The sequence below is a fragment of the Manduca sexta genome, chromosome 27, assembly GCF_014839805.1.
Source record: "Manduca sexta isolate Smith_Timp_Sample1 chromosome 27, JHU_Msex_v1.0, whole genome shotgun sequence".
Taxonomy (NCBI): Eukaryota; Metazoa; Arthropoda; class Insecta; order Lepidoptera; family Sphingidae; genus Manduca; species Manduca sexta.
In genome coordinates, this window is record NC_051141.1 from 18,405,156 (window position 1) to 18,427,274 (window position 22,119).

The 22,119-nt window shown below is 36.2% G+C and overlaps 1 protein-coding gene across 1 annotated transcript; it reads right to left on the reverse strand.

Moving 5' to 3' along the window:
• Positions 1-995: 995 nt before the first annotated feature.
• On the reverse strand, positions 996-12,210 carry LOC115440571 (mitogen-activated protein kinase kinase kinase 12). Its single transcript, XM_030164942.2, has 8 exons — positions 11,881-12,210; positions 10,407-10,583; positions 8,864-9,065; positions 7,869-8,207; positions 7,498-7,635; positions 7,226-7,411; positions 6,294-6,447; positions 996-5,949 (listed from the first exon to the last, which is right to left on the reverse strand). Exons 1-8 carry the CDS (start codon positions 12,062-12,064, stop codon positions 5,734-5,736), a joined length of 1,596 nt encoding a protein of 531 aa, XP_030020802.2. The 5' UTR covers positions 12,065-12,210; the 3' UTR covers positions 996-5,733.
• Positions 12,211-22,119: the final 9,909 nt, after the last annotated feature.

A 22,119-nucleotide genomic window follows, 5' to 3' on the forward strand; every position in this document is an offset into this window, starting at 1 on the left:
TGTCGCTTCCGGGATCAGTTTGTGTATACACGGTTCCAACAGGCCGGCATAATTGTGTCGACTGGCGAGGGGTAATCATCTCTCGTCATTCGACATCTTATTGTAGCCCACTCCACTTACCATCAGGAGCAGTGAGGATACTTTGCAGTGCCCATATTAAAAATTAAAACTTCCTAATGTAATTTTGTTATATGATTTTTTACATAATTTATATAAAGCTTCGATCGCCCAAACCCTAAGTATGTCTGACTACGATACTCGCAATTTTACTGAAAAGAATATTCCTCAATGTTAACCAGTAGCGAAAGGAGAAATTTTCTAAAACGGTATCCGACGCAACATGTAAGTAATATACATGAATAATAATATCAGCCCTGTATTATATACTTGCCCACTGCTGAGCACGGGCCTCCTCTCCTACTGAGAGGGATTGGGCCTTAGTCCACCACGCTGGCCTAGTGCGGATTGGTAGACTTCACACACATTCGAAATTCCTATAGAGGAACTTCTCAGATGTGCAGATTTCCTCACGATGTTTTCCTTCACCGTTATAATATACATGAATGCGGTCTGCAAATCATTCTAATGATAATTAGATTCTACATTAATTCTACATAGGACTTCCTTGTCCTGAGTTTGAATCCGGGTCGGGTAATGTGATATATGGATTTTTATGCTATCAGCCCAGAGTCTGGAATTTGCGCCCGATATGGCGATAGGCCCCTGTATCACCATGGGACGGAACACACTTGGCGATAAGTAGGTACTTGACCTGGTTGCGTCTCTGCTTACCCCTTCGAGAATAAATGATTGTGTGTTTTGTGTGTTGAATTCTACGTAAGCCATCGCCACTGATGTAAACACTAATAATCAATGTACTTATTAGTTTGCACCTGCAATATTTGATGATGATTTCGATATACACAAAATATATTCCACTGCCCAGTAGTTTATTCCCACTAGATCAATCAGGCCTTAAGAAAACACCGGTATTTTGTCAAGATTTTATTTAGACCAATCAACACATGCTTACTGTTAAATTATGTTGTAACTACGACTAGATACATTAATATACTATGGAAACAGAGTAATATAGACTAATATTACCTAACGTTTATATAAATCAGATATAAATTTTAGAAAGTATAAAAATGTATAATAAAAATGCCAAATGGCTGCCTCTTCCAACACCATATAAAAAAAAAATCCCATAAAAAAAAAACAAAAAAAGATGAAAAAAAAAACTATACTGATTAAAAAGTAGTCTGTAAAAAAACAAAAAAACATACCAGATCATTGGTAAAGCTTATCTAATTACAGATCTATTGTAATATAATATTTAAATATCAGCAAAACTCGTGAACATTAAAAATACCAAGTCAACAAATATTGACACATATCTATTTATTTAAACTAGACTACGAGGTTATGTTATATATTAAACACACAACCACTAATACAACAGCGGTCTAACACAACGGATGGGTAACATATAAGTAGATATATGCGTATACGCAATGTGGATACATAATATTTGAGAGAGACATGACGCTTGTGATTAAATCATCCAGAACTATATAATCATGGTGCCCAGTACACATCAATAATGCACCATTTATTTTTAAAATCTCTAATTATTTTAAGACCCGCTGTTTATATTTACATACAATTTTAATATGATTTTATTCCAGTTAACTATATTTTGTTTATATATAGCGACACAGTCCGTCGGTTTGACACGCACTATCGTCTCAACCGACACAGATTTTTTCTAAAAATTCATAAGATATAAAATACTTAAGTAGACAAGTTAATAAACTTGGTAAAGTGACATAAAAAGCTCAGACTAAGTGCAGTCTATTATTTGTAACCAGGAGCGGATCCAGGGGGTGGGCGTAGGGGGCCAAAACTCTTATGAATTAAATCTTAACTCTCCATAAATTAAATAACCAGTGGTACAAAAAGGATAACATAAAATAGGGTTATTAAATTTATGAGAAATCTACATTGTTTTGCTAAAAAAGCCCCCCATGACCTGTAACCGCCACTGTACTCAGCCTGGAAATTACTAAAGACGTGCACACTCGTGCGCACGTTATGGTAACCATAAATTACTATAAACACACAGAAAATACATTACCAAAGTATTAAGTACCAAAAAACTGGGTCTAAAGTAATCCGGATGTCATTTTATTTAATTTTAATAATTCTTCTCCCTTATTACTACACATACATTCTGTAAAGTCGCGAGAAATATAGATTTGTACAGGGCGTGTACATTTATATGCCAAAATCTTATTTAAGTCTCGCATGACCTAATAAAGAAAAATTTTACCAAAACATTTGAATGTAAATGAAAGAATTTAAACGATAAAAATAAATATCACGCGAGGTGGAAAAAAAATCGTAAAATGCGATACTTGTTATAGCAAAAATACTTTTCATATACTTTAAAGATATATAATTTATCACAAAGACCACAACCCCGCACCGCTAGCGACATCCTAAGCGTGTAGTAATCATTACAAAAATATACTTTCCTTCCGTAATTCAATTTACATTTCAAAATATAAAAGAAGTGGGAAATGAACGTTTATATCAAATAAACCTCACTCGTCGGCAGGCATTGCACAAAAAACTTTTAAATTCGGTTTTTGTTGACAACATTTTGTTAATTACCCTGATATTTTGGGCTTCCGCGTACACGACGGTGGTCGATACGGCCCCATGGGGGACATGCGGGGATCGCGACCCTCTGGCCGAGTCGCACGAAGGTTTAATTAATTTAAGATAAATTAAATGAGATTTGTCAAGTCACTTTTACACAAAGAGTTTAAGAATACTGTCTAATTTCTTTATTATAGTCAAATGCATTCCTCTTTCTCCAAACAACCAATACTCCATTTACGCGGATAATTAATTTAGATCACTATATCCGTCAAACCCTTAACTAATATCACAAAAAGAAAAATATCACAGAAAAATAAAATAAATAATGAGATCACGTCATAATTTTGATCTTTATCTAATTTATCAATTAATAAAAAATCTGATATCCTTTTTAAAAAAACATTAAAACCCCTTTCAACCCTGAATACAATTTTAGTGTCCGCGTAAATCGAGCATTTGGTGTGAACAATTTTTATCCACCTTTTCATTTTGAGCAATGAGATTCAGTTTAGTGACTCGACGTATTTACAGATTAAACAAAAGCTTCAAGCAATCTGAGTTAAGGCTAGACATACGATCGACTCGAAAACATACAATTAATTTTAAGGTATGCTCCGACCGGGAAAGAATGCGGGACCCAAAGTCTAGGAGCAACGATAGCCCCAAAACTACAAAGGTCGTCGGTGTATGAACTGCATTACAATTGAGAATATTTGCAATTTTTAAAATTACGTGAATCTATTTGTAAATGTAAATTATTTTGTTTAGTTATATCCAGAAAAACCAATACTTCATAAAAGTACGCATCATCAGAAAGTCACGAAATACAAAAACCAGAGGGCAGAGAATCGATTTGCCGCTAAATAATTCATGCAAAAACTATACTAATACTAATGAGCAATCCTTGAAACCAAGGCGCGTTACATAAAAAAAAAACAACGTGTTTTAGGCCAGCTAAAACTAAAAATAATACAAAATGTAAATTCATATAAAATAAAATGGTACCCTGGAAAGAAACTGAGCATCTGTGTTTTGACCGTAAAGTGTCGCAAAGGCGTGGCGATGGCGGAACCAAGGAGAAAAGGTGCATGTATTGAACGCCGCCACGTCTGATCTTCGAGGGCAACTCATGTCAAATGGCACGGTCCCACCACCACCTCAATCATGTTTGGCCCAGTGGAAATTGTGTCCACGCTTTGGACTTCCTACCTCATGAAATTTGATGTATAAGGGAGATTCAATGGATTATTCAATAATTAATCTACATCTCAATTAGCATGTAGAATGTCTGCCAACCAGTTTCCAACCAGGAAAAAACTTAATCTAACACTTACACTAATTATTTGATACCAGACAAATCAAACTCGTTATATATTAGCACAAAAATGATATAAAACGCAACCTCCGGGCGAAAATATTCACGAAGCGTCATATATATATATATATTTTAAGTTTACTTATAATATCACTTTACTCCTTAAGTTTAGTGTAAATATCTAATTCATAGGTACATTAAGTAAAGGATTTATTTTAAGTGAAGGTAAATAGGGGTCCCTTATTGTCTCACTAAAAATTATTGGGCCTAATTATTGTTACCGGAAACAACTCTAAAATGACAATTCCAAATATTTACTCTTTGTTTCAAACTTTTTACAAGCTGTCAGATTTGAAATTCGAATGTCAATTCGTTTCTCGTTACCTGTCCTACAGTCAATATGGCGACGGAAATCGAAAACGTTTAATTGTTTTATACAAAAGCAATTGTACAGAAATTTCATTTTGTTTTCATGGGAAACATTATTTTAACTATGATGGGTAAGAAAAAACGAATATCGTATGAGATTCAGGGTACCCGTAGAAATGCAGTCGGAAACGACAAGACGAGTCAGTTACAGGGAAAGGATCGATGTTGTAATGGAATGTGGGATTCTTTAAGTTGGATAAGTCAAAACAATTATTGGCTCAATCAGACGGACTGCAGTTGAGTCTGAACTGCGTGCAGTCGGGTGAAGTTCGAGTCGTATGGTGCCTAAGAAATACGTGGCGATAGTTACTGTAATCCAAACCGACTGCAGATATTGTATTATGCCGACAACAGACACTGCATAGTGTACCCACAGCACACACTACATGATGTTGAGTGTGCCGAAAGAATCAAGATTTCTTTTATTGAGTTACGGGTCGAGCAGGTCCCTGAGCTGGTGTTAAGGGGCACCCCTGCCTATAAACAGCACCAAGGCCAATGAAAACTTTGAAGTACAAAGTAATGCATGGCCCTGCACTGCACCCGTTACCCCGAGCCATAACACTAAGTCTCAAGATGCCCAGTGATTCTACTGGCTACAATGTCCTTCAAGCCGTATAAACAATGTTTGACATTGTTACTTGACGGCTGAAATAGACATTGCGGTGGTACCTCCCCAGTCGGCCTTTTGCATCCGAGGCCTACCACCTAGTGCACGTTGACTGCGCAGTGAGGGAGTCGGCGCGTCCGTCTGAGAGCCCTACTGGAAACGAAACTAAAGGCTAGTATACTAGAAACAGTGAAATTTCAAAAATTACAACTAACACATAACTACTGTGCGATATTCGTATATATGGTGAACATATGGTATACACATGATTAAGCATTATGTTCACAACCCTACGGTCTAATTATCGATAACATTTGGCTGAAGTTGTAACGTTACGTCTCTAGTAAATGTAGTGAGATCAACTGTAGAGATCCTTTCCCTCGTTCGAACAGGAGCCCGCGGGCCGAGTCCTTTATACACAACGGACGTAAAGCAGTCCAAGCACACAGACTTTCAGTCAAATACTTCGTCCAGTCCACCCCCCTCTGCTCCATTTTCCCAATCCTTACAACTTTTCCTCATATCCATTGACCCACCCCATTCTAAGTCCAAACCATCTGCCCTATTCGTTCAATAATCGCACAATCCCCTTACTATTTCCCGAACCCTCGCTCACTAACCCTGTGCAGCCCACCCATTCGTATCATCACCCCTCCCCCACCGCTTTACAACGCCCATAGATCACAAGCGGGCGGTCACAACGATTAACTTAAACGTGCGCGATCTCCGGCACATAGTTGCCGTTAGCAATCTGATTATCGGTCTTCTCGAAGTTTCCATTGTGCTCCAGGAACGATGGCTGGATCTTGATCGTGTCCAGGTTGTTGTTCTGCAGGCTCTCAACGCTGCACACGCAATCATCGGCAACGGTGGTCACTGTCTGGCCCTCGTTGTAGCTCACAATCACCTGCGCCTGGGCCTGGGCCTACGGCGACAAATATTGGATACAGTGGGTGTAATTTGGAAACTGCTAGAACAAGTTGATTGGAATACTAATAAATACTATCAGCTTACCACCAACCTTTACAACTTACCTGAAGATAAATCATGTCAAAAGAGACTAAAAAACGACAGAACGCGTAAAAGGTAATGGTCATTTACGTCAAATCGGGCAAAAAATTGGCTGACTACGGAAACGCTGCTTGTCTCACCTCTCTCTTCCGGCACAAGCACCCCGATTCTCCCTCATCTTACTCCTCGCACCTCGCCGCTCACACATCGCAACCCTAACCCCACAAAAGCTTTTACAACACTATGTACCCAACTTACTTGTGCCTCAGCCTTCTTCTTCTTCTGGCGGCGCGGCGCCTCGTTGATGACCTGCAGCGGCAGCTGCACGCCGTCCGACGACGACGACGTCTGGCGCTGGAACTGCTTCAGCTTCTTCAAGCCGCAGCGGCATGCCTTCAGGGCCTTCTCGCGCCTAATATCACATACATACCATTGAAGATTTTTCTATTCCATTTGCCACTTAATTATTAATTGGTAAAATTTAAGATACCACGGGCCGGCCTAAACATGGATGGATAAATATTAAAGTGGTAATATTTGTAAAACTCGCCAAGGCATTCGCAGAGGCAATATAACACGTTATACTCTTAAACAATTGAGGCGCAACACAAGATCATCTTGTTTTACAATACCAGGAGATAATAAGTACAGCTCATTAAAAACGAAACATTGCTGTGGCACATATTCGGCGGTGTGATCTATGTGTCGCGCGTTAATTGTTTTCGTATGGCCGCATGAAAAATATATTCGCGGATATGCAGTATGTACGGTACAGTACAGGTATGTACTACACACTGAGCCTCACTCATTGCCAGTCTGATACAATCAGAAGCCGTTGACGGTTTTTCAAGAATGTTTTACGAATTAGCTTTACTCATCAGCACATATTTGTTATAATATCGACGAACATCATACACAAATGTCCTTTACGGTCGCCAGTATTAAGCTCAGTTTGCCCTATCTACAACAAGCAAATATATTTGTCACTATCTATTCGTCAATTACATTAAATGTAGAGAAAAGTGTACGATACACTTTGTCATAAATCCAGGATTCTAATGAGTTCAGGAATTTGAGGAGTAAAGGAAAATTGGGATCAACCACTTTTTGTCTATAGCGCTGTTTACCCCAAGGAACATCCCACCAAAGTCGATACATCTTCGCCTATCTTCCTCCCTATAAATACTCACTCCGCGATCGCCTTCTCTCGCTCCTCGAGCTGTAGCCGCACAGCGCACACCTCCATGTACAGCTCATTGGCCCGCGTAAGCTGTTGCTCATACACGTGGCGCACATCGCGCGCATGTCGCAGCTCCTCGCGGCGCTGGGTGCTCGCCTCCTGCACCTGCTGGGGCTGCTGCTGGGTCTGCTCGTTCCTGAGGGCCAAGGTTACTGATGGAATCCAAGGTTCTGTTGTGTTTTCTATTACTGATTGCAGATCCATAAGAAGGTTGTTAATTACCTGATGTAGAGTTTGTTCATGCCCTCCTGCACCTCCTTGCGCCACGCAGCCTGGGTCACGCTGAAGCATTCCACCTGAATCAGGCTGAGCTCCTCGCCGGCGAGTTCCAGATGAGCGGCGATGATCTTGAATGGGGGCCTGTTGGCAACTTCAAACTAGTAGTCACGAACGAGTCGAGAATATCACATTTTTCTTTTAAAGTCCATTCACACCCTCATGGTAGTTGTTGGAGCAACAACATATTTTGGACGAGGCTTGAATGTCGTAAGATTTATGAACAGTGGTTAAGTAGTGATATGATCCATGTGAAAATGCAAGACCACCACGAGATAAAGGAAATAGACTTTAAAACTATCAACGGCGGCAATCACCTGTTCCTTGGGGTGCGGTTCCAGCACTGATTAAGCAGGAGCTGCAGGCTGTCAGGGCACGTGCTCGGGATGGGCAGCATGATGGTGTCCGTGCCCACGCCCCACATGATGGCGTGCGTCTCCAGGTTCCTGTACGGCACCTCCTGGGTGAGCAGCTCCCACAGTACCACGCCGTAGGACCACACGTCCACGCGCTCCGAGCACGGCTCGTGGCGGATCACCTCGGGCGCCATCCAGGCCACGGTGCCCGTGAAGCTCATGATCGCGCTGACGTCGTTCCATACGCGGCTGGTGCCGAAGTCGCTCACTTTCACCACTAGGTTGTCCGCTATCAAGATGCTAAAAACGGATATGCTATGAATTCCCGCACGTCTTAAAGGTAAATTGTTATGCGGGACCAGGACATGAAACATGGCAAGTGCCCTCCTATACACACAAGCCAGATCTTTCTCAGTAATTGGTCTTCAATTTGAGTAACGTCGAGTTCACTAGCTTGCATTCGCTACTCCACCCAAATAAAATTAGAAATAAAATGTAGTCTCAACTAGATAGTTGGAGGATTTTTCAGAGAATAAAGCAGATGCCTTATATTCTGAAAAATCCTCTCCTTCCTAATGTAAATCTCGTTAAAATGCATTTAGCGATTTTTCGCAGAGAAAAACGGACCCTAACTCAAGTTAGATACTTGCGGAATAACGATGTGAATCATTTAAAAAGATTATAAATCTTTTGATAGTTTCCGACCGTTACAAAAGCGACTACTGCACCATAGTAGCATACAGAATCGCGCCAATGCATCAATGCAAAAGTCGATGTAGGCAATCTTCCTAAATTACACGTTACGTTCTTGAAGTTCTTTTATAATCCATCATTTTCATCATCAGCCACAAAAAGACCATTGCTTAACACGTCCCTACCCGAAAGATTTCCAGACCGACCGGCTGGATCTTATGAATAACGTCTTATTGGAATCCTAATACTAAAGTATCACTTACTTGGGACTCTTCAGATCACGGTGTATGATCTTATGCATGTGCAGATAGGCCATGCCATTCGCTATATCCTTGGCCCAATTGATGATCTGTTTGGGTGCGAAGCACGCACCGCTGTGCAGAAACTCGAACAGCGGACCGTACTGGCAGTACTCCATGATGACGCTGTAGCCAGGGGACGATGTGCAGACGCCACGGAAACGCACTGCAGGGGAGACCACCGACTTTATACAATGAATGCAATACAATAAGAAAAAATGGAATCTGGTCCTCGTAATATTGCCGTAGGAGGAGGAGGTGCACTGCACCTATGCCCTACACTACATATCATAAAGTATTTTTTATCAAATTAAAATCGCGCGCGTTTTTTCAAAATGCTTTATCGTAATAAAACCTCGGTAGTCGATAGTTCCTATTGTTGCAAATTTATTCAGTGACATATTTTTTGTGATTTATTTGCGGGCAGAGGGGTGCACGTGCATCCACTCGCACACCCCACCCGGCACCCATGGAGAGGAGGAAGTGTTGTCTGTAGACGCCACGGAAACGCAGTAAAGGAGCCCACGGATCGGCCATGTTTAAGAAACCCAACCTCAAAACGATCATTAAAATCCTACTTTATAATAAGTTCCCTCTTACACATTGAAATTCCAGAGCCTAAATCCAAAGAATACTTTACTTATAACAATTATTTAAAAGCACACATTTTTCTTGCCTTTACTAAATTATAACTCAAAAAAATATTATTTACACCATTTACGCAATGTAAATTACCACGAAATTTTACATATAAAAAATCTAATTTCATCTAAAAAGTAAAATTTTACAGTACTGTATCAACTGTTCTTCTAGGGTATAACTCACTGCTAAGTTGCGTAGGCGCAACACACATCCTAGTAAATATACCGGCTGGCTGACATCACTCATACCCACACTCAATGTCTATCCCTCCTTCCTCTTATTCATTTCCAGACCCAGCCGCGCGCGTAGTCATCTTCAGACCAGAACACGTTCGAAAGATTGAACCCCAATATAAATCCAATATATGTTAACAATAGAACAAGGGGACGACTAAGTGTAATAAATTAGGTAAAAATTATTATTAAATAAGTGCTTAGGAGTACAATAAAACAACCATATATTTACACATATTTTATTGATTTTGTGTTATAAGTTTCTTCATTGCTTCATGCAGATGTATAAAAAATAATCAGTAGCATCCCCGCAGACGGCCCCTGAAGATTCACCTAGCTAGGTCTTCAATCATCTTGCTGTTTGGGTACTGAATATTAATTGTATTATAGTTTTTGACCAAAACCATACTAATGTTGAAAAATCCGCTGCAATTTCTCATAACGAAGTTTCATGTTTTAAAGCATATAGCTCTTTTCAAAGTAAGGCGTCAATTGTCAGGCAGTAATGAGTCCAGAAGATTCTCCAGTATACTAGTCATGAATGATCCTTGTGCACCAACCACAAATACGTACCATCAGGTTTGCTATACCCACCTTACCATTTTAGGATAAAAAAAACATAGTCAACATACCTATATTTTCATGATTGAGTTTCCTGAGGTGTTTAATGTTAGTCTCGCTCTTGTCTCTCAGTTTCTTCACTGCTACCATCTCGCCACGCAGCATCCCACTGAAGACTACGCCCTGTGCTCCCGATCCAAGGTATGTCAGGTCAGTGATCATCTCAAAAGGCACTTCCCACTCATCATCTGTTAACGAGTAACAGAAAAATTTATTGATTTTCTTATAATGTAATTTTGCATTTGTAGTTTATCGATTTGAACTTTTTAATTTTTATTTATGTAAAATTTACAAGCTAATATGCTGACAAAAATTTCTTGATAATATTTTGTTAAACAAATTTGTAGAAACCCTAGTCATCATGTTTATATTTATAACTCACAGTTAATTTTGAGGTCATACTATATTGCACCTCATAACTGCATAGTAAGGAGAATTCAGCTTACTTTTAATAATATTTAACAATTACTATTGTTGAATAATTTAAATATTGATTGGAGTTTATATTATGTGTTTTTTTTTTTCTTATTTTTGTGGCAAAAGCGTATTATTGTAGTGACAATACCCTAAGTATGTAAATTGAAACCATTTTCAGTATGCATCATCATGCCTTGCTACTTCCACCCACCTTTGTTCAATATGTATTTTATAGTATGTATTTACTAAACCCTCAAACATATATAATTCTGCTTGTTTGCCAATCTCTATCCTAAAATGTAAAGAACAAAAGATTTTTTCTTCTACCTTGGGGATATTTGAATATGAGTATTTGTAATATTGTAACTTTAGGCCGAGGAACATGCCAGTGAAAGGTGGAAGACTGATTAGATTATATACAATTGGAATGCACACCAACTTCAAATTTACTACATTCCCAGTCCTGTTTGGTAATGATGCAGTTGTAAGCAGTAGTTTGGTGGTTCAAACCCAGATGCGGAGACCATTACATTACCAGATTTAGCTGAAAAGTGTAATTTATCAGCATGAGGGTAGACAAGAGAATTTTGTACCCCTAACAGAGCATGGTGAAGCAAAGTAGAATGAGCCTATAGGCCTATTGAACCCCCCCAGAGCGTGTAATATTAAAAAAATACGCCAAGAAACTGATAAAAACGAAGCATCTCAAAAACGACAATAAATAAAATAATGAATACAGAGTACATGAGCAACAGGTATTGAATGTGCCGGGAATGGCCTCGGCTGAATGAAGGACTGCGCGCAGAATCAGGCCAAGGTTACGGCGGCAACAAGGCCAATATCAGATTTACTCTGCGAGGCCACGCTCACTGCGCCTGTGTGCGCCGCTACAGGGACGGGCATCGCGCGCCATAATCAAAATCATATTTTAATATTTCCAACATAACTGTTGATTTATTTTGTATCCTTGAAAGTTTCCAAGCGCATCGACCTTGTTTCATCGACACCTATTTATACTGCAGCATGCATTAACTAAATACTTAAGTATATATATTTTTTGTCACTCACCTTCCTCTTGTTTCAGTTCGACGTTGGTGAAAAGTGCCAGAACTGTACTGAAACACTCCATGAAATTTCCAAACAAAAACATATTCTTTTTTTCTTTTTGGACGGTCTTATGGCGGGGGCTTCGACTCCTGCCCTTGGGGCTTCTGTGAGCCGGCTCAATGTGGCGTTTGCCACGATTCTCCATGGTGACTCCTGCTATCACGTCCCCAACTTTAATAAGACTTTTAATCAACACTTATATTGTATATTTATCACGAAGCATTCCTTTTCTCTTAAGAGAACCGTAACTCTCGAGCGTGCACCATAAACTAAGAAATTGTGAAGCTCCAAGCCGCACGCCAAATGCTTTTTTCTAATAGGGAGGTTGCGACTACAATTCTTATTTAGTTTTAGGCGATTATTGTAGTCGATACCTATATCATTGTAAAAATGGTTAAATGAGTAATATAATACACAAAACGATCAAGAAACAAATTAATAATGATAAATATTATATCTTAAATAGCAATTAATGCAAGAATAGGAGCGTATATATAATATTATCTTACATATTTTATCTTACTTATACTATAAATGCAGAAGTTTGTAAAAATCTTAGGATGTTCAGATATTTATATATTTTGTAAACAGAAAAATAACAGAACGGATTTCGACGAAATTTGGCCCACGGTTAGAACATGTCCTGGATTAACACAAAGGGCTACTTTTTATCTCGATAGTTTGCTCCGATGGAATAACATGGGATTTTATATATGAAGTTTTAAATAGATAATCTTGGCCGTGCGGCGGGCAGGGTTTTGGGGACTTTTATTAGACTTATATAATGTATATGAACTGCAAAATCAATTTTGTTCTTCTATTTTTAATATATACCTATTTGGGTGATTATATTCACATAATTATATTAATCTAATAATTAGTATGATTTGTATTAATCGACTAACAGCTATAGGCACTTACCATCCATACAGAATATCATTGGCCCATCCCTAGTGGTCTAAGCTTAATTTGCAAATGGCCGACTTCAAATCTATAACACGCATGCGTGGCGGTAGTTTGAAATTTCGTCCCACCGTAAAGGCTCTGGTAAAGGCCAACCTCCAATCCTATTCAAATTACAAAAATCGTAATGAAGTTCTATAGCCTCAATTTAAATACCTTAAATTAAATAATAACTCTATATAGTATTATAATATTAATTAATATTTATTATGAAAAACAATTAAATAGGTATTTCCTATTTCTTGAATCAATTTATTATGTAGGTATAATATTTTAAATGAAGCTTATTATTTTATTATACCTTCCAAGAATGCAGCATATCCAACTGTATTTCCACCTGTTTGTACCAAATAATCCGTTAGACAATATTGGGTCTTTAAAAAAACACATTACTGACAAGTTTCTATGGATCGTACTAAAACCCCACTGTTTCTATAAGCCGGGGGCCCGAGCTCAAGGACGCAATTGCTCAAGGAAGCATAAAATGATCTATATACTTATATCATTATATGTAGTTAAATGATATATTTATTTGAGGATATCTAAGACGATTCATGCTTAAATTAAGTGTTTTAAACATTCATACATGTTTTCACGATTATCATCATTATCACGACAAAGCCTACGGGCTATTACCTCGACATTGGTAAAGAGGGATAGGATGGGACTAATAGTTGCGCTCGTTGAAGTCGCGCTTGTAACACAGCTTGTAGTGTTTTTAATTCAATGGCAAGAACATACTATTTTCTATAATATTAATCTTACGTAACATAAGTATACTTAATATATTTTATTTTTTTTGTGAAACACCCCTTTCGTTATGGTATTTGTGTAAGTTAACATTAGATGTCGCACTCCATCTTATATCACCCGACTGCCATAGTAAAATATTCTTGCAGTTACGACATCGCAGTAGAAAGCGAGATTGCATCATACAAATGAAGGTGTGACGCTGTTCAGACAGGCGTTAAAGAGTTAAGACACGTCTATTACTCTCAAGAAGAGTTATCATTAGAGAAAACAGAATAGAAATAAACAAAATCAACTTAATATGCAATGGGGACAAATTCTTCTAAAGGGAAAATATTATTTGAGATGATGTTATTTCAGTCTAGTATTATATGCAGGGGTAACAGGGATTGAAAGTAATAATTGTTGGCAGTCTGCGCGTGAAATACCGAGGTTTTAGAATAAAGTCGATGTGAAAAAAACTGCTTGATACTATCCCTATACCTCCCTTGTTATTTCCCCATCCCACTCTTTATTAATCATGGATAGGGCTGCCATTACAATAACTCACATTAGGATAAGAAACAAAGAAACCCGAAACATTTTGATACAGCATTTTCTCATTATTGCTCTGCTATTTATAAAAACAAATAGTCATCCAGATATACATACCTATAGAAATTGTGCATCTGTAAATTTTAAACCTTACTAGACACTTTTTTTAGGCTAACGTAAATTTGCAGTGCACTGCATTATTTAGCCAAATATAATGACGGTGAATATTGATACCAACAATTATTTCAATAGTCAGCTACGATATTTCATTTATAATTTAATTAATATTCCGGGAATACTTTCGGGCTAACTGACATGAACTGTTGTTCGTTTTTATATCCATTTTTTTACAGAAAAAAAATCTAAGGCATAAATTACTGTTTATTTTTAACGAGTTACGTAATTAATTAATAAAATTAATACCGAATTTAAAGAATTAAGAATTCTAGTAGGAGCTAGGGTTAGGGGTTCTTTAAAATCTTACCACTAGAAGATATATCCAATGAGTTACTATGTAGTGCTATCACATTATAGAAACGCCAGTCTCCACATTTCCAGAGCCAACAGTGTAATACAGGTTTATTGACTAATTGGATTAACATTAACACAATGATAAACAATAAAATAATTTTGAAATATACATTACTTTAATTATAATTATCATTTTACAATCGTCAAATGGATACACTACGTTTGTACCTAATATTTTAAAACATTCTTATAGTATGGCTAAACAATGTAGGAATTAAAAATAGCTAAAAATATACATAAAATATATTTCAACTTACTCATAAAATTAAACTAGATTTACAAAAAAAAAATATATATAATAGATTTATGAACTTTCAATTTTGTCCATAAAAGCATCATGTGATGAAGGAATGAGAAAAATGTTTAGGAATCAATGTTTAAAAACATAACGATGCGCGTGATTCGTTAGGGCCGGTTCGAAGTCAAACATGACCTAATAATTCTTTATTATTATAATTCAATAGTTCCATTTGTCATCTTTACTTCTGATGTCTTTTGCCAGTCAATAAGAAATTTATATTATTAATTTCCAGTCTAAATTAGTAAAGGTAATTTAGAATAAAATAAACCAACACGTAATAATTGTAGTTGTCAATAAAATAATTATTATTTCGAGACTTAAAGATAACTCTAGACCGGCCAAGTTCAATTGCGCGTATTATAATGTTGATTATCGATAAAATATTAATTTCTATTTCTCAATAATTATGTCTAGTATACACATGGTAGTTGTTAAAAAAACTGCAGGAAGAAAATGGCCTTCTTAACTAATTGTATGGGCGTTGACATAATTTCTGACAATAATGTGCTACCGAAAATACAATATCTTATGTAGCATGTGTACTGTAGGCTTAATAGTAATGTTTTCAATATAACATGACAAAGTGAAATTAATTTTATCAATATGCAGATTGAGATCTGACTGAGGCAAAGTATACATTTATTTTCATTTTTTTTTCTACAACAAGGAAACAATTTCTAAACAAAGCACCCAGATACATCGGTTAAAGCTTGCCTTTTAAACATGGCTTCGGCCACATCATATTTCAGGCGTATTTAAAATGCCGAGTAATATGGTTCAGGATATGTAGAGACCTAATCATAGTTCCATGAAATTCGGATTAGTTTATACTCACAGATGTCAAACACTATGTAATGTTTCGGTTCAATGCAGTCAGACAGATTGGTGTCGTAGACTATTTAACCGATTTTAAAAAGGGGGTAGTTCTCAATTCATATTTGTATATTTTTATGTAATGTTTACACAAATGTTTTGCTATACCAAAATATGACGTATTCGCAAGTATATTAGATTGATTATAATTAATTTTCATAACCACCATCTGTCCGATCTGACGTCATATCACATGTTATCCTTAAAACCCTTTACAGAAACTCAAAATCTCACATCATATAAAGCTAGTTCAGATAATTTATACAGCCAATGTACACACATCAATGCAACACCATATTTCTAGACTAGGCTAATCTGTGTCTCTTGTTAACGGACCGGCATACCTTGATTGCTTTCATTAGAATAAAAAAATACCACAATGTCGACCATGGAAATGTAACCTTCAAAATATTAATGTGGTTATCTTATCGCTATTGATTTATAGCGAATACCTAACAGCCCCTGCCTGGACTGCTAGGCAAATCAGTTCAATAGCAAAAAGCATTAATCCGAACTAGGTCCATGGGCGTCTGGGAGGGATGGTGGTACGTGGACTGCGCTTGACCTAGAAACCTCTGTCCATCAAATAAAAGCCTTTCCCTTACAAGGGCTTCGCGTGGTGCCAACATTTCGTATAATTTCTAGTTTTATTTTTGCTCCAGCTAGTTCAACCCTCCCTCCTTTATAAAAAATCAGTAGCTATGTCAACTTTTGAGGAACTACCAAGATATATGCACGCATACCCAAATTTTGCTAAATCAAAACGTCTGTAACATTCATAAAAACATTTAAAGCACTTACAAAATAAACAATACAATATCTTCTATAACGCACCTTTCAAAAATTGTCTACAATGGAAATTAACTAATTATCCCTTTATTCATAAACGTTTATTAACTAATTTTTGAATAATCATTTCTATGTTTACGACGATATATACAATAAATTCCAAATAATCGTTTTATTTCAATTCACTTTACTACTCATGTACGGGATTAAGGCTTATTATAAACGTTTATAAATAAACGAATACAATAGACGTACTTAGGCGTCTAGATAATGAACGAAATGCCTTTTAAATTCATCTACATGATTTTTGAGCAAAAGTGATGTTTCTTAGTATAGTTTTGTTCGCGAAGCATGAATGTATACAGATATCAGACTCAAATAATCAATTCCAACTTTAATCTTCGATCGGATTGAAAGTATAAACCAATCAAAATACGTCGTTTGTAAGCATATCAAAAAGACTTTGTTCTGATTGGTTAGCGCGACGGATCTTAGCGATAAATTGACCAATCAGAATAAAGTATTTTTAACATGCTTACAAATGACTTATTGTGATTGGTTCATTCTCGGAATCGGATTAAGATTGAGCTTGGGATCGTTTATTTGAAAAAAAAACTGTTTAAGAGAAGTTTGAATTACGCACCGGATTGGAATTGAATTGGACCGCACTACCACGTACGAGTTCTACATATGAGATGCTGTAAATAGTATGAGTGTGATATCATATTTTTAAAATAAGTTGTGTACAGAACAGTAATGGAATTCTCTTTGGATACACTCATGCTTTTAAAAACCCATAGTTTTTTAATATATTATCAGGTTTAATATTTTTCTACAATTGGATAAAAATAAATAGCTCGTTACTTATTATGCATCCATTATCATCACAAAGTACAGAGATTTCGTAGTTTTTACATATTATTGACTAAAATGTGATAATGTGGGTGACTGCCATTGTATATAAAATATGGCTCATTGTGATGGCTGTATCCCACAAACGCAACTTAGACTCGGTGTCAGATAATTCTTTTGGTAACAATTCATAAATTTAGGCAGATTTAGAAATTAATGAAGGGATTCATGACCCCCCATTGAATTGAAAAAGGGACATTATATTTCATATGCAATACATGGATAATAGAAAACATTAAATTTTATTACCTTTATATAAACGTAAATTCCAAAACTAACTCAAAGATGTATTGACCGTGTTAAAATTGATACATTTGTCTTAATCTATTAATTTGAGGTTACATTTTTAAAATACTGTTCAACTACAACGATAGTGACCACTGAGACGTTACGGATAGCAAAAAATATATGTAAAAGTTTCTGTATAGTTAGAAAAAAAAGTGGGTGCAATTCCATCGTTGTTCACTTCCTATTAGGCATGTCTTAGGCTTTCTTTTTAAAAACAATAGTTTATCCGTAACATCCCGAGCTAACTGCGCGTCAACATATATCAAGCACTTAGTATCAAAATATAAATGATAAAAACATCAATACTAACTCCATAATCGCGTAACACATAGGAAAATATATTACTTTTCATTTAACACACTAACAGCAATATACATAAGCGTCGTTTATTATGGACATATTATTTTAGTAATTAAAATGTATTATTGAGAATAGGAGCAACATGCAGATCACATTACTAATTACACTAACATTTGTATGGTTTATTTAAAATGTAAAAGCATTATATATAATAACATTATATGATGTAATTAGTATAATCAATATTAAAATTTAATCATTTTACCAAGTGTATGTCAAAATTAAAAAAAAATCCCACAATATAAATTTGTTGAAAACTGAATACCTTAAGTTTGCCCCTGATCCTGTTTAGATAAATGAATTGCAATCACATATCCCAAGGCCTACATCGTTTACCATCGAACTATACTACACGGAGGTCTAAAATAGCCACAGCTGAACTATAGTAGTATATCACATTTTTTAGGTTACTTACAAGATTTTTTTTTAAATTAAACAGCTCATTTGCCTGACAAGAGAACTTGTTATTACAGTAACAGCACCACAGAGAATAATTCTTTATGGCTTGCTTTCACAGTAAATTTCTCATGATAGTCACTTAAACAAATGCAATGCCATAATACAGTTGTTCCCAAAGTTGACAGGACGGCGAACCATCTAACAACAAGGGACATAGATATGCATGACGGACTGTTGAAGAGCAAAAAAAAGTTACAATCGTTCTTTTAATCCTTAAAAAGCAATGAAGTTCCAGTGAAAATATATTTTTTGTCATATCTTTGCATCAATTTTAATTTTTTTTTGCGTCCGTGAGGCTCTTCCAAATTTTGATTCGTTCAGTCGATTTACCGGCACATTTTTTTAAACCCATTCATATTCGCTCGATACCTCATAATTATCGATCGACTCATAATTTAGTTAACAATGCCATAATATTTAAGAGATTTTATTCATAATAAATGTAACGTCTACTATAACTCAGTTAGTAACCTTTTAGACCACCTTATTAAACAAAGTACCATATCGATACAATAACATCCCGTCGACACCGAATATTAAATCATTTGAATAGACTAAAATTTGTCTATTAGCTCAGTTTATCTAAAGTACTAGATCTATTTTGATGTGCTTTACATATATTACGTACGTACGTCATGTATAGAATTTCTTAAGCATTTTCATTAGTTTACATTTATAACAAGTTTATACTAATCGGAATTTAGACAAGTGCCTAAAATATAATTTATAATAACACTTGTATCTAAATTAATAAGGAGAAAGCTATTGAAACACACATCTACATTAGGTCAAAATAACGGCTCTTATCAATGGAAATGCGAATATAATTATAAAAATATATCTTTTTCGATTTGGTGTCGACATTCCCCATACATAGTACTATACAAATGCCTAGCACTTGATTCTCTCTCTAACCAACAATGCCTTAACATACAATAACTCCCAATGTTATCTACTAAACTTGATTAATAACGTAAAAATAATGGCGTTGAAATATTTAAATGCCAGAATCCATGGGACTCCGTTGTAACGAGACCTCTGCTTTTGAGAAACACTGCGTCAGTAAATTTTATCTCCGTGATAAAGAAAATAATAGATATATACTTTGAGTGACATCAGCGAATCTTCCAGTTTTGTATTTGTTTGCTTGTCATTGTGATGTTTTAAAAAATACTAGCTCCTTTAAAGATTATCATGGCCCAGGGGTGTAGCTACTGCCGTATCAGTTATACGGGGCTCCCGAGCTTTGGGTCCCCCTTGGCCCATACTACATTAAACTTAGCGGGCGCCCAAAAGTTCGCACTGCCCTGAAGAGCCCCCAACAAATACAGATATAGGGTTCCTTTATGGTAGGCTACGCTACTGCCCTGGTCATTGTCCAACCTTGAACATTTTTATTATGTGACTAAGTGCAAATTACAAAAATATGTGTAAGTTCAAAATATGCAGTATTTCTCAAAAAACGTTAAATACATATTTAAAATACTACATATAAATAGTATTCCCGCAGTAGGGGGACATTGTATCTATCGAAATAATTTGGATGAAAATTGTTATGACCCCCTCTAGCCTCTAAATACGCCCCTGCATTGTGCAAAGTAAAGAAATATTATTTTGTCACAGAAAATGTAATTATAGTAACCTCTTCTATACATTTTATTGTCTGAAATATTAGTGTAGTAATGAATAAGCAGAATATAGCACGTACAACCATTAGATAAAATTTAGATTTATTAACAGTCTTCACATAGAGATAGTATTTTCTAGCTCGCGCCTGATTTACTATGTTCCGAATATTTTTTCATAGATATATTACACACATTGAAGTTAGTCACAAATGGTTCCTGCTGTTTTCTAAATGATGAATGTAGAGCTTTGATAACTTCAGATCTTTTGATCTCGTGCTGTAACATACATCACACCGGTATCCCTGATGGTGTAGACGGACATCTTAAAAGTAAAATAACAAAGTATTTTCTGAACTACACTCAATTCCACTTGTTTCAGTTTGAGAGTTATTTGCAGTTATAATTTATTTCATTAATATTTACACGAAAATAGTAAAACAGGCGTTTCGAATAAAATGCATCCAAAAAATTATTTCGTATTGTTCTTAGAGAAGAGGTTAACTTCAAAATTAAGGAAAAAATATTTAGCGGAATTAACGTCGCCGATTATACGTTGCGAAATAGTTTTTGAAGTGTTTAACAGTGGCGAAGGATGGAATATTCCGAAAGTCAACTCGACCTCTAATATAGGTTCTAATAATGTGTATAAATGCGTTCTGGAAATCGTTCTAATAATAATTAGATTTAACATAAATTACTAAACGTAAGCCGGCAGCAATAGGGTACTGGTATCATTTTTGTTCTTTGCTATTATCAAATACTAGCTTTTGCCCGCGGCACCGCCCGCGTTATAAAGTTTTTCGGGCTAAAGTTTTCCGTTATAAAAGTCACGCTATATATTTTCCCGGGAGCCTATGTTCTTCCCAGGGTCTCACTGTCTCCATACCAAATTTCATCTTAATACGTTGGGTAGTATTTAATTTTAACACGTTCAGACAGACAGATGCAGCGGAGGACTTTGTATTGTAATATATTTTTGTAGAACTTTTTAAGAGGAACAATCCCGTCATACATCATTGTTGTATAACTTTAACCGTTTACGCAGCGCACGCAAAGGAAGCTCTCAGAACTAATAAATATTCCCGGTTTTTGCAACATGTTTCATGGCTGCTCCGCTCCCATTGGTCATAGTGTGATGATATATAGCCTATAGCATTCCAGAAACAAACGGCTATACAACACAAAAATAAATTTTCAGTTTGAACAAGTAGATCCTGAGATTAGCGCGTTCAAACAAACAAACAAACTCTTCAGCTTTATATAATAGTATAGATTTAACCCTTGAAGCATCTGAATGTTTGCCGGCAAACATGCCAGCTACATGACATTACGCGTGTCACCTTATTATGTAGTATATAAGGTTATATTCCCGTGACACACGTAAATGTCATGTGTAGCCTTCATGTTTGCCGGCAAACATTCAAATGCTTCAAGAGAATACTTATATAAAATATAACACTGAAGGAATTATTAAAATCCGGTAAAAATCAACAATTTATAAGTCTTTGAATTTTGGTAGACCGAGGAACGGGTAATTAACAAGAAACAGTAAAGAGATGAAATACCTACATGTGACGTCATCGGGAATTACGACGCGTGCTATAGAAAGAGGTGAAGCGATATCCCTACAACGCGCCCACTTCTGCACATTACAATATTTGAAATATGAATTACTAATTAATATTTTAATCAATTTAATGCAGTTTTCGCAGGAGTGCTTCTTTTTCGCATTTTTAACCATTACATATAGAATAATGTACAAAATCAAACATAGGACGGTCCCCTTCACCACTGGAGTGAAATGTTAACTAA